The 13,944-nt window shown below is 35.2% G+C and overlaps 1 protein-coding gene across 1 annotated transcript; it reads right to left on the reverse strand.

Moving 5' to 3' along the window:
• Positions 1-2,347: 2,347 nt before the first annotated feature.
• On the reverse strand, positions 2,348-11,235 carry LOC121299350 (hepatocyte nuclear factor 6-like). The gene is made up of 2 exons (XM_041227060.1): positions 10,155-11,235; positions 2,348-2,681 (listed from the first exon to the last, which is right to left on the reverse strand). Exons 1-2 carry the CDS (start codon positions 11,233-11,235, stop codon positions 2,386-2,388), a joined length of 1,377 nt encoding a protein of 458 aa, XP_041082994.1. The 3' UTR covers positions 2,348-2,385.
• Between the last annotated feature and the right edge of the window lie 2,709 nt (positions 11,236-13,944).

Consider the following 13,944-nt stretch of genomic DNA (forward strand, 5'->3'; position numbering starts at 1 on the left):
TTCAGCCTATAGCATAGCAGTTTGAGCCCTTCTGGGTTTTATTATGAACACCGTCTAACCTTAGCTTAATTTGACAAATCAGAGGCCACAAGCTCAGGTTTACATACTTGAGTTCATAGTAAAGCCTTGACTAGCTTCAACCTGCAATTGTAACTAATTATAAACTGACATGTTGGTGAGACTTTAAAGTTAAAGTATGTACATTATCTTACAAATCAAACAATGTACTGAATCTTGCTTTTTGGTCATATGCTGTAATGTCATTATTACATCAATGTTTTAATATGCATAATCCTAAAATCTTAATATATAAAGAAGAAAGTTTGTCTGTCTGTCTGTTCCTTTATGCCTTCAGAAACTTTGCATGGCCTCCTCTTTCATCCAGGGGAAGGTCGAAGGCTGTGTTTGGATCCAACATTTTGACCCCCGGGATACTTTATTTACTCACTCCATTGCTGGATCACTACAGTAGCCATGCATCTCAAATATTAAATAAACCCACAAAACTAAAAAATAAATAAAAAGAGCAAGAATTAAAAAAAAAATTCAAATGGCAAAACCCCCAGAAAATATAGTTAAAGGGAAAGGTGTCTGAGCGCATTGGGCGACAGCCAAGATCAATAACTTATAGGAAACCATAAGGCTACCGTTCCCCAATTTGCCATGCATGAAATATTAAAATATTGAATTTCCCCATGCAATGCTGGGTACTTCAGCTAGTATTGTATATTTTTAAGCCACAGGCACATTTATTTTATAGAAAAGTTTGCCTTTCCCTAACAGAAATAGGTATTTTTCATTCTGTAGGTGGAAACTAATTTTTCACTGTAATTTCAGCTAGTCAGTTTGAACAGAGTTGAATGACTTCTATAACACATTGTTTTTATGCTAATGGATAGATTTCAATTGCTCATTGACTATCTGATGGAGGTATGGGGAACTATTAGAACTTCGGTTTAAGGTGATTTTACACTTGCAGTCCAGTAGTATTGTAAAGGCACGAATAACGTATTTTACATCCATGTCTTGATAAATATTTTTGCAGTGATCCAGATGAACATTGAATGCTGGTAATTCAGGTTATCTCTTTGGTCATTAGCAGCTGGTATTTCATAGTGTCTGTAATATAAGATTGAAAAGAAAATACATGTTTATTATATAATGCCTTAGTTTCTCATTAACACCTGATGACAGGCACCACAAGTAAATAGTACACCCTTTCCATGTGTCTTGAATATATTGCTGTTATATACCTGTCAGTAATAATAAAGTAGTGTATGGAAAGTATATTGATACACAATGAAATATGATTGAAATTGTGCATTGTAATTTTAAAATGTTAATTTGTAAACAGCATGGTATTTTGTCTGTCTAAAGTGTTCTGTATACATTGAACTATAAATAGTACAATGATAACACTGTCATTGTGGGTACCTATATACAAATATGTGAAACTTTTTCTAATAAATAAAGCCGGGAGATTTGTTTTTGTATATTTGGAAGTAGCTGTTACCTGGTTACAATACCTAATACCTTAATATGAAACTGTTGGTCAAAAGTATATGTAGATAAATGCATTGCATTTAACAGTCATACTGATCCCCTCTGTGATAAAGACTGAAAACCTAACCAAAAACAATTGGTTGTAAAAAATACTCTTTGGGTTATCTTCTTTGAAAAATAACTGTTTTTTTCTTTGGTATGTTATAATATTTTATGTTATGTTTTCTATGTTTTGTGTGTTTTTTTTCCCTCCTGGATACTCCTTAACAAACAGGGAGAAAGCACTATTAGGCAACATTCAGAATGGCTCCACCAAGTTTGAACACTATAGCCAGATCTTTAGTTCCCAGCTTCAAGTACCGACAGACTGGAATCGAATGAATATTCAAAGGTACACATACGACTCCACAACATTCCAGTTATGCCATTGTACAGCCCACTCTGCAGACCAGTCCTGACAATGTCTCCAACCACTGGTACATACACAGTGTTTTGTTTTTTGTTTTTTTTTTGTTTTTTTTTTTACATCATACACCTTCATATTATTTCAAATGAAATAAAATGGCTCACATACTGGGATAATGTCCATTCAGTGACAAGAACCACTATGCTGCAAACCACCATAACAGCCAAATACGTTGTACGATGATCATGGTTGAAGGTGTATGGACCAGTGTTTTTTTTTTTGCAAGATGTCCTACTAAAGTGTGTTGCAGAACAACGTCTTAATGCAGGTGAAAGAAGTCTTTGGTTTTCTTTGGATATTATAAATATCGTAATGTATTTCTTTTTAAACAGTTTTAAAGGATAAACCTGCTATCTTGATGTCCTGGTTTTTGTTTTTAAAGCTTTTCCACCGAGGTTCAGTCCGCGGTTATTCCTTCATGCTTTGGTACAAGTGCTTGATGAGGAAGAGGAGTTGGCTGAGTTGGAGCTGCCATCGTCCAGCCACTTATCCAGGCTCCTCCTGCGTGCATTCATAAAGAAGTTGCTGACAGTGGTCAGCTCCAGACCCAGCTGCTGGGAAATGGTTATTTGTAATTCTTTGGATGGGCGCTTGTTTTCTTTGAATATTGCATGTAGAGTTCGACGTTGGACATCTGTGAAGACCAACCTAGGCTTTTTGGACGCGCTTCCCCTGTCCCCCTTCCCATGTTCTTGTTCTTTTCTTTTGCATGCTGGAAAGGAAACATAAGAATGTGTAAATTCTCAATATTCTGTTAGATCAGGTACAAATAACATATCACAGCAAGAAACAATTCATAAATAAATATTGCAACACACTGAGTTTAAGCTTCACTAAAGAGGATCTGAGAAATATATCATGAGAACACTGATGAAAATATGCAGATGGTTTAATGAATATAAAACATTTGTAGACCTTTTTCATATCAAACCACTCATGGATATCAGTCTGCGTGACTTAGTTTCTTGTAGGTTTTACATCATACATCATAATGACTGTCATACTTAGATACGCTATTCACAGCGTGACATCTTAAAAACTGGAAGCTTTTAGTTACTATAGATGCCTGCTAAACATTAGTTCTTACATATTAGTTTCTAAAACAGGTAACCACTTATTTGTAAGCTACTGTATATTCACAAGCTTGTTTTAATTTAGCGAATGCTCATGGTTATGTATGACTGAGCTTAGATAACAATGCTTACCTAAATATTTCTCCTTATTCAAACCTGCTGTAATGACACAATTAAAAAGGTGGGGTTTAGCCCTTTCCAATTAAACAGTTGAACAGATGCAAATTATTCACCTAATCACTTTTAAAATGCCAAGGCTCTTTGTCCACAGGGATTACTGCCCAATTAAGCATATTACAGTTTTAATACTATGTGAAGAAACATATGAACACAATATTTTTCTTTCTGTTTGTTTATAAGTGCTATACATATTATTGGTATTCCTAAAATTAGTCCAGCTAATTTCTCAAGGTCTTTATGTCAAAATGCAATTTGCACCATAAGGAAATAAAACACAACTAGTGTGTTATTGTAAGATTTTTATAGGTTTGTGCAAATGTATCTTTAAAAGGGATAGGTAATAAACAGAGCATTATGCATTTAAATAACCATCAAGAATATCTGACAGTCAATTAATAAAACATTTAATCTTAAAAAGGAGTCACTTAAAATGTAAATATTGATTGTAACTGTATTGCTTGTGTGTTTTTCCCCATAAAATTATACAGCAAACAAAGTTAACTAAATTGTCTTGGAAGATAATTCATTGCTTGGCATCAATTATTGTCAATATATCAAATTAATTGGATCTTCATTGCCGTAAAAGGATGGCAGTATGCATTTAATAACGAATAATAAATTAAATCAGACGATTTTTATCTGCCCTTCAGATACACTGCTTAAATGTTAAGTCTTTGGTCATTCACAGTTTAAATTAAAATACCTATCAGTTAAGGATCCCTCCAATACCAACTGTCTCTTACCTCAAGCATTTACAATAAGGTTCGAGCCTTTAGTGCAGTTACACAGATATTCAAAACTAGAATCATACTAAATCAAGACCGTACTTAAATAAATACATAAAATATAGGGATACATCACAGACTTAGGGTGGAGTATATATCGCCAATCATATGTTGAGTTTGGACCTAAAAAAGATTTAGGCATTTTAACAACAACAGCAACAACAACAACAACAACATTTTAAATGATCCAAATGCATGTTGGGAGTTTAATTTATCCACGTAAAATGTATACACGGCAGTTCGATGTTTGCTCACATTATGGGTTCCAGCACAACCAAGAACAAAGCATGCCGTGTATGTATCACATTAAATAGATACAGGGATTGGCGATGCAATCACGTCTCGCTTCTCAATTGACTGCCGTGTGTAACTGTGGGAGGTATGTGGTTTGTTTGCATACGTCAGAAAAAAAAGTGCTCTCTTTACCTGACAAATCCATAACAAAGGGCACATTACCATGCAGCAAGCAATAAAATTAACGATAGGTGAGATTTGTCAACCAGCCACTGCAATAAACCTGGGGGGTATGCTGCTGCAGAGAACTGTCCATGGTGCTGAAATAGGCAACACGCAGGAGTGTGGGAATCCGGGCCTGGAATTCTGGTCGTACATAATTCTTTTCAAATTCAAGTGTTTTTGGGCGTGTGGAAGGGTTTAATTTTACAACTAAACAATTAATCTAGTCTGTATGATTTGATTTTTTTTCAAGACCAAAATGATCATATTGAGGGATTAAATATCACAGGTAAATTAGAATGTGTGCTTTTTTTTTAAGCAGGTGAGAGACTAAACCAGTATTTGCCAACAGACCTTCCTTTTATAAGGACCTCCGTCATTGTACGTATGGTTGCATGAGCCACAGATGCCCGGCAGATGGCGCAGTTGTTCTGTGAAAGAGTGACCAGAGTTGTGTGTTTTATTTTTGTTTTGTTTTGTTTTTTGTAAATACTGTAAATAAATAACCTGAACATGTCCAGCTAAATGTAGGCCACGGGCACAAATACAGCATGCGCCAATGTTGTAACTATGTTAATTATCTTCTTATCCAGCATGGGAATTATATATATATATACACACACACACACACACACACACATTTATATTAGTTTTTTTTTACTTCAACCAAACGTTTAGCCACCTGTGCAAGCTATTATTCAGTTACATATAAACTGAAAACATGCTGAAGTTACATTGTTTTCTACTAACGAAAAATAGAAAACGATGTATCGCTTTTAGGTATTGTATTAACCGTTTAATTGATAATGCTGTGTTCTACATTCAAGAAAACCTTAACAATCATACATCAGCACCACCGACTGTATCGCCTCCAGTATGGGGTGACCTCGTCTACTTTCTTTTCCAATTACTTCCACGCCATTTTACAGAACCAGTCACTCCAATCAAAGTAGATATAAGCAGACAACGCTTTAAATTTCATCCATCCCGTATTTGTTACCAGAATCCTTGTGTTCCCATCACCAAAAGTCCGATTATTCTAAATAGTTACTGTAAACTAGTTGAATGTCTGTGTGTTTTACGCATATAAAACGTTAAACAGTGATAAATGCTGTTTATAATATTCACGAAGTTTTTTTTTTCTTCCCTTAAAGGGAATTTCAAAGTGCGTGCATAAGGTGTATACAGAATTGTCATTAAATGTCAACTTATTTTGAATGTCTTCCTCGTTGCGGTTATCCTGGACTCTGCAAGCTTAGACATTATGTACAGCTATCCCCGGTTTAGATAAATATTAACAGAAAAAGCAAATGAGGCTGTATATTAGCTGGTTATCAATCAAGCAGCCAGCAAGGACACGGTGACAGAAAAATCAGGAGTCTCGCAGGTGGAGTATTTTCCCAGAGCCCGTAGGATAATGGGGTCTGTACCTACCCCACCCACCCACCGCTGACCCCCATACGTCTCATAACTGTTTTTCTGATTGATTGCTACTAAATACTAGGAAAGCTTCACACTTATTGAGTAAAATTGTGCTGCTAAAACGATTATTGTTTCGCAATTTCGCAGGCGACTGTATTTATTAAAACAAATGTCATTGACAAAGACAACTACAATTTAGAAAGAATTGTTACAGCGGATGTGATTGACAAAAATAAATGAGGTGTATTATGTTCCCATGCAGCTACAGGTTAAAAAAAAAAAAAAAACATTGACAACACGATCTTAATTAGGTAATGTTCAAATGTAATGTTATGTTTCTTGCTAAACCTTATCAAGTCAGAAAAATTGAAAAATGCTTTTAAAGTAATAAAAAAACTTGCATAGATAAAGCAAATGTATGAATATAAACACAATAAAGTCGTGTCTAATGATCTGTTTTGAATTATTATTTACCAATCAAACGAAAACAAAAACACAAGGTATACAATAGATCTATTCCAATAACAGTACATATCAACACACATTTAATCAACATACATTTAAATTGTCTATAACGCTTAGAATTGAAACAAACATACAGTGAATTCACAGTGTCAAAATCTGGTAGGCCTAAAGTTCTAAAAATCATAATCTGCAATTATTTTACGTTTATAAATGTTGTTTTGTTTTCATAATTACAGCATATTTTGGCGGGTTGTTGTTTAACATAAATATAGCACACACCAATGAAGAACTAATAATAAAATGTCAGTTCAAAAGTTATAATACTTATTAGGTCTACTCTTACTTTTTAATTTGCATTTTCATTAATGCAATTTTAACAGCAATTCAACTATTGAGTTGGCATATTAAAGATGCTTTATATTTTGTAATACAATTACAAAAGCGTGTTTAATATATTTATATGTTACGTTATGTTCAAGTGTCCTTGAATCTATACACAAGTATGAATGTAAGAAGTGTACTTATTTAATTTCATTACATTTTTGTTTTACCTTTTAAGAGGGCTATTCTCTATAATTCATCCCTTCTCTACTCTTCTGTACTTCCATTTATTTTAAATAATTGAAATCAATAATATAACCTATTGGTGACGGGACAAAAGAGAAAAAAAAACTATTGTTTAAAACATTTACATATTATTTTATTAAAAAAAAAAAAAATCCATCAAAGTTATGGCAGTTTAGTGAACTTCATATTCCCGTTCGATTACCTAGTACTACAGTAACCCCCTTTATGACAATCGAACTGAATGGTGTTCTAATACAGTACAGTAACACGCTTTCTAAATAGAAAATATAAATGTTGTTTCTCAAAACCGCGTCAATGCAGACATTATGTTACAGCTGCTGTAGGAAAAGTTCTAGAGTGATATAAGAAAATAAAAGGACAAGATGGAGGCTGAAAGGGGTCAGCCTTGCAATTAGCAGCGTTGTTTACACTTGGCGAGACAGCCCGGGTGGTGTCGAGACCTCAATATTTATTTCATGTAATTACCCATTTTTTCTCTGTTTGCAGGAGCTTCGATATAATCTTGGAGGTAGAATGCCCTCCAGGGGTTACTGGAAGGGGCAAACAATCAACAAAAGAGATGGACAACACTGCTGGACTACGGGTAGTGGGGATTGGTTTTCGATCTTTTTTTAAGGGAAGAAAGAAAAATACAAGTAAAACAGCTTCCATGTGGAACAATGCAGAAAGCGAAGCGACTGCGCCTATTCTGTGCCAGCAAAACATTGTATAAATTGTGGTAAAATCGAAATTGCTGATTTAAATAATCAATACCAATTTAATATTTTACCTCTTAGCAGGCTGATCACATACTTTCTGAATTCGGTGTAACAGATCAATAATATATTCTATATGTCTTCGTCCTGGAGGCGTGTTACTATAGGAAATGGTACCTTACATGTTACTTGTACCTTTTGTCATTATTTTAGTCGTCCAGGTTTTTTTTTTATCTTTGCGTTGTTTATGGTAAAACATTTCCAGGTCTAGAAATACAGACTTATTTGATTAATTAGGATCTCCCTACATTTAATGAATCATAGTATTCACTTATGTAACTTTACGCAACGTGCTGGAAAGAGGTAAAGGTAATGTCATGCAGAATTGAATTATTCTAGCATTATATGTATACTGCATACATAGGATCTTATCTTTTTTAATGCGTGATTGTTATGCTATGATATTAATACATTAATACATGCATATATTATATATAATTGCATTGTATTGTACCATATATATCTATAATAATCGTTTTATATATATATATATATATATATATATATATATATATATTAGGCTATATTATAGTATAGATACTTAGTGACTGTTGAACTATTAACATTTTCAAAAACTAATGATACAAACAATATTCAGTTTAATTAAGTGTTTAACAAGCCACAAATTGGAATTCATTCTAGAAGTGAATCAGTTTTAAACCGAACAATAGAAACCACTGTGAGGGTATCTCTCTTTCTGACTTGACCCTATTCTTTATTTAACACAGGGTCACCTACTCTGAATTGCCAGCGTTTTCCTTCTGATAACAGCAACAAGGGTCTCCAACAACATATTCTAAATCAAGTGGCTGTTTCTAGTATTGATCCATGCAAATAATGGGAGACTGAGGTTCACCAAATTGTCGTAAAAATGCACTCAGGATCGAAGAAAACGAGCTTGTGTACCGTTATCGTTTAGAGGGCTGTTTTGCCTTCTATGAGGTCGCCGTTCTACATTTCACATTTAGATCAACCGCCAAGGTTATAATTTAAGGAGCAACTAAACTCCATGAATAGTTTCCCAGAAGGTAAAACAAAAAGCATTCCAAAAGCTATATTACTCAAGCCGGAAAAAAAGAAACTTTCTGTTCTGGAAAACATAATATGAATATATGCTCAAATAAAAGTAAAACTCTGAAATATAATTTCAAATCACAATTTAAGATTCAGAATATACCAGAACCACACGTTGCATTGTCTAAATATAACGTTATATCAAAATAAAAACATACAATTAAAAAAAAAAAGGGTTTGCATGAATCCAATTATAGTAGAATTTGTTTAGACTTGGGTATTGTGTAAAGATTAACTTTCCTTTGTGCACATGAAGGAGAAATGGCTCTCATTCTCTCTCTGAAACGGATCAGTGCCCCTGACACGCGCTCAGATTGACTGTCTCTCATTCTCCAGGGACAAATTAATGGAGACCTATCAGTTAATTAACAAAACCTCACTCAGGACGACGTCACTGGATCCAAACATGCTATCCACACAAGCAAAGCAGCAAAATGTTAAAAAAAACAAACAAAACAAAACAAAAAAAAATTCAAACAGCTAACACGTGAATATGGCGCGCGCCCGTGATTTGAAAAGACCAGGAAAGCTACAATGCAATAACACTATGTCCTTTGTCGTCTATCCAACTATATTCAAACAATTAATTACAATCTCAATTTTCCTAAAATAAATAAATAAATAAATAAATAAAAAGTATTTTACCACATGTCAAGATATGATAATATGCATTTAAAAACATTTTATAATACTTAATTTGCATAAAGCATTTAATTTCTAATTTGCTTTGATGATATATAAACATATTTTCGACAATAAAAACATACAAGTCTGGTACTATATATTATATATACCACTATCCATAAGAAGACACTCCTTAGCTATTCTCTCCAATGTTGTAAAACCAGTTGTGAATAGTAGAAAGATCGTACACTGCAACAGACGAATCTATTTTGTACCCGACGAACAAATGCACATCAACATTAAACAAAGTATCTTGGGTGATTTTTATTAGTATTATTAATATTTATTTATTTATTCTGTTCATTACCGCAAATTGCCAACCGGTTTATTGCTAAATATTTACTATGCCATGTAGCTCACATATTTAAAACCACTCAAGTTGTATAAAGAAAGAACAGTCCTAACGATTTATAGCTGCAGTATCACGTTACAAAGAACCCATGGGTCGATATTTCAAATTGAAAACATAACCTCAGGTTTTTGAGAAGGCGAGCTACAAAACTAGAGAAAACGCTGTAAAGCATACAAGATTACACTGTATAATTTCTAAAAGGAAATCAGCATTACTTCACAGAACTTTAATATCATAATATCATAATTTACTATGACCTTGCTCACGTTACTGTCCTGTTCAATACATGGAAACAGCGGGTGTAAAACAATATTGTCGCACGTAAGTAAATGTCAATTATTATTCCCTCACCTGCAAGCCTGAGAGCGGACATTCTTTGGAATTCTGGCTCTTGAAGCCATTTCCACATTCTCCGAAAAGTCTCCCGGCCAGACTTGAGCTTGCTCCAAGGTTTGGGGTTCCTTAGCAGGTCAGACAGTGTCCCTTGCGATCGGCACAGTACCCTCTGCGCAAAGATGGCTTGGGGGATGCTGTACCTTTTAAGCTCGGTGGTGATTCTCTGGGCTACTTCTTTGGTATTGACTTCTTCCATTTGCCCTGAATTGCCCCCATTGTTGACCTGCGATCCAGGCAGAGAGGATGGATTATGTTCCCTGGTGGAACCTAACACCTGGCTATGACTTTGGGCATTTAAGTGGTGGTGATGATGGATTCCGTTGATTTGCACCATACCTGCTGAAGAAGTGCTCATGTGCTGTTCCCCATGCCTTGATAGCATGGCAGGGTGGTGGGCTTCAAATCCGTTGGGTGTCAGCATCTTCTCAGTGGGCATGGTGGCGCCAGGGTGGGCATAAGGTGGCAGACCCTGCTGGGAGTTGTGGATGCCTCCCAGCCCGGACCCTGACAAGGGAGACAGGCTTTGCCCCATGCCAGTGACATCCTTGTGGTATGGGGTGTAAAGATTGTTCATAGAAGCCAGAGCCCTGTCATCCCTCATCAGGGTAAAGCTGCCGCTCACGTTGCCTGGAATCCGCTGGTGAGGGTGATGATGATGGTGGTGGTGGTGGTGATGATGATGGGGAAACTTGTCCGAGACCGTCGAGATGGGAGGTAGCGACTGCAGAGGGGTTAAAGTGGTATAGGTGCTGCTCATGCTCATACCGGGGGGTGCCTCGCAAGCCATGGTCATAGTGGGGTGCAGGTGCCCTGTTAAAGCATGCTCGGGGGGCCGATGGTGATGGTAGTCGCTGCCGTCCAGGATGGATGCCATGCCCATGGAGCGAGCGTGGACTGACAAGTGGTTGCTGCGATGGGCCACCGAGCTTCTGTGATGAGGGCTACTGCTGCTCATCAGATCAGCCGTAGTTGGCACCTGCTCATGGCTCACCCCGTGCAGATCGCCAATATTCTCCATCGTCAGCTGAGCATTCATTATTATTCGTGCAATCGTGTGGACAAAACATCTATCTTATCTGTTTGAGAAAGGTCCAAAGAAGTCTTCACGTTAAAAAAAATCGTAATTTGTTTCCTCTGAAATGCTTATTTTTTATGATTGCTAATATGGTGTTTTTTGGTATGAATTTAAGGCCCCCGTTTGTTTAAAACAGCAGCAGCATCCGTGATCGCAGTCTGTTCGTGTCCCTCGCCATCTCTAGCCATGTCTCGTACTGTTTCGATTTCTTTGGCCACAGCTCTGCAGCTGCGGCTCCAACAGTATGAGCATGCGCATTGTGTACATTGCGCCCCCTCCCACAACCCACAGACACAGAAGCCGCTCCTCCAGCGTGACATCATGACCATTGTGAAAGAAAATAGCTACCTGTCTAATCTACAGCTTCTGCATGTTTTAACCTTATTCGGAACACGGAGCAACTATTGCAAACTGTATTTGTGTATGAGAGACGCCATGCGCGTAAACATAATTTAATAATTAGCATTTTATTTATTGTTTTAGTTTTTCATCATATATGCAAATAGACGACAACAAATCCATACGGAAAAGGTTCGAATGGATTCTCTTCTTAAAAAGAAATGGTCAATGGGTAAACGACTATAGGGAATCTTAGGTTTTTGTGCATATAGATGCATGATAGGCTATGTCATGTATTTTCTTTCTTTTTGTTTGATTTGTGTTTCAGTGTGCCTTACCTGTACACAATATCTTATTAAGCAATTCCATTTTATTTAAGAAAAGTATATCAAGATATCATTGTATAAAACATGATTACCTTCAACACAGATGCTCTGCTCAATAATGCATGTTGCAGTGTACCATTTTCATTAAATACAGTACACTTTTGCAATTTAAAAATCCTATTTCAAGAAAATCTAAGTGTGTCAATATTTGAACTAACTGACAACGCACATTCGTGGTAACACTGACCGTGTGTGTTTAGATGCATTTACAAACTGTACAAGTAAATGCAAAGAGCAGGATTGCTTCTTTTTAGTTTGCTGGCACCTCCTCCACTGATGATACTACGACTGCATGAATCCTCCTTAAACTGCATTTTAATATTAGCTTCCGGGTTCACTCCTTGTGTTAACACATCAATGGGGGAAAAACCACGGCGTCCTATTTAACCAACCTCATAGTCAGGCAGATTCCTTGGAAATTAACAGCAGCAGCAGCAGCAGCGAGCAGTGAGCCGCAAGAAATGGGCAGCAACGCTGTCAGCCTGTAAGGATCTTTTTTTCCTTTCAGTTAGGTGGTATTAAGCTAAAGTACTTGTAGATATTGTTCCACCCTTTACAATAAAAAAAAGTGTTGAAATAACCCCACTTAAATCAAACTATATATATATATATATATATATATATATATATATATATATATATATATATATATATATATATATAATTATAGTAGCCTCAAATTTTTCTGTGTGTTAACAAACACCGTGCTATTTATTAAACGGACGTATCTTTGGAACACACTTTACGTATAACGTTGTATTTGTATCAATCACAACATAGTTAGTGTTGTGGAGATATAAATAATAAAATAATAATAATAATAATAATAATAATAATAATATAATAATAATAATAATAAAATAATAATAATAATAATGTACTTTATAAACCAAACACCTTTAACCATGCGTGCAATTATGTTATTGCTCTGTTTTTTTAGGTTAACTGACTGTTCTAACTTATTTTTGTTTTTGTTTTGTTCTTTTAATATAAAAGCAATGCCGAATAAATTGGACGCCCTGAGCACCCAATGCCACTGTTGCTGTTGTGTTAAGTGCTGGTCAGATAAGATACTTTTTACAAAAGGCAGGGCAGATGTGTCTTTTGTTCAGCCATTAACAATAACGAACCAAGCCGGCCAAAATAACTCCTCAACCAAACTGAAGCTGCAGGAGGGACGGAATTATGACACTGCACATTATGATATCTGAATGCATTTCAACAGATCGACAGAAAATTGTTCAAATTGATTTGTAAACATAAAGTATTCAATTATATACACACACACACACACACACACACACACACACACACACACACACACACACACACACACACACTTTAATTTTATTGTTACATTAAATAAACCTACCTATTATTATTATTATTATTATTATTATTATTATTATTATTATTATTATTATTATACATTTGAGGTAATTTCAAAATACATGGAAAGCGTTCTCACGAATAAAAACAGTAATGCAATAATATAGTAAACCAAAAAGTACTTATTATTTTATTGTTTATACAGAGATATAGACATTACATTTCAAATTACTGGCCACATGAATTGAGGTCACTTTTTTTAATCAATCAATGTACCAAGAAGCTGTTTGCTTTTATTATATGCCAAATGTACATAAACACAGAGACGTAGACTGCTTTTGAAGATAAAAAAAAAAATACAAAACAGCTTTATTATGTAGTCTATACTTAAATATTAGAATATAATAACAAAATGAAAAGTACATGTAATTTCAGCTCTAAGCAGGTTACACATGTATCATAAATACGGATGCGGTAACCATCAACATATTCATAAATGATCAAAATCAAGTTAAAAATGAGGCTACTCCAAGACATTCGTGCATTTCGGATTTTAATAAACAAGTCATACAAATATACATGGTTATATTTATTTATATAGGGCCTTTTGTTATAG

This window comes from Polyodon spathula, chromosome 24 (genome assembly GCF_017654505.1).
Source record: "Polyodon spathula isolate WHYD16114869_AA chromosome 24, ASM1765450v1, whole genome shotgun sequence".
Taxonomy (NCBI): Eukaryota; Metazoa; Chordata; class Actinopteri; order Acipenseriformes; family Polyodontidae; genus Polyodon; species Polyodon spathula.

What these genes read in the sequence shown, in the direction of transcription:
- LOC121299350 (XM_041227060.1), bottom strand. Translation starts at nt 11,235, where the DNA reads ATGAATGCTCAGCTGACGATGGAGAATATTGGCGATCTGCACGGGGTG. An exon ending in GTCCGCTCTCAGGCTTGCAG is followed by an intron (nt 2,682 to 10,154) that starts GTGAGGGAATAA and finishes TTTCCTTTCCAG; the next exon opens with CATGCAAAAGAAAAGAACAA.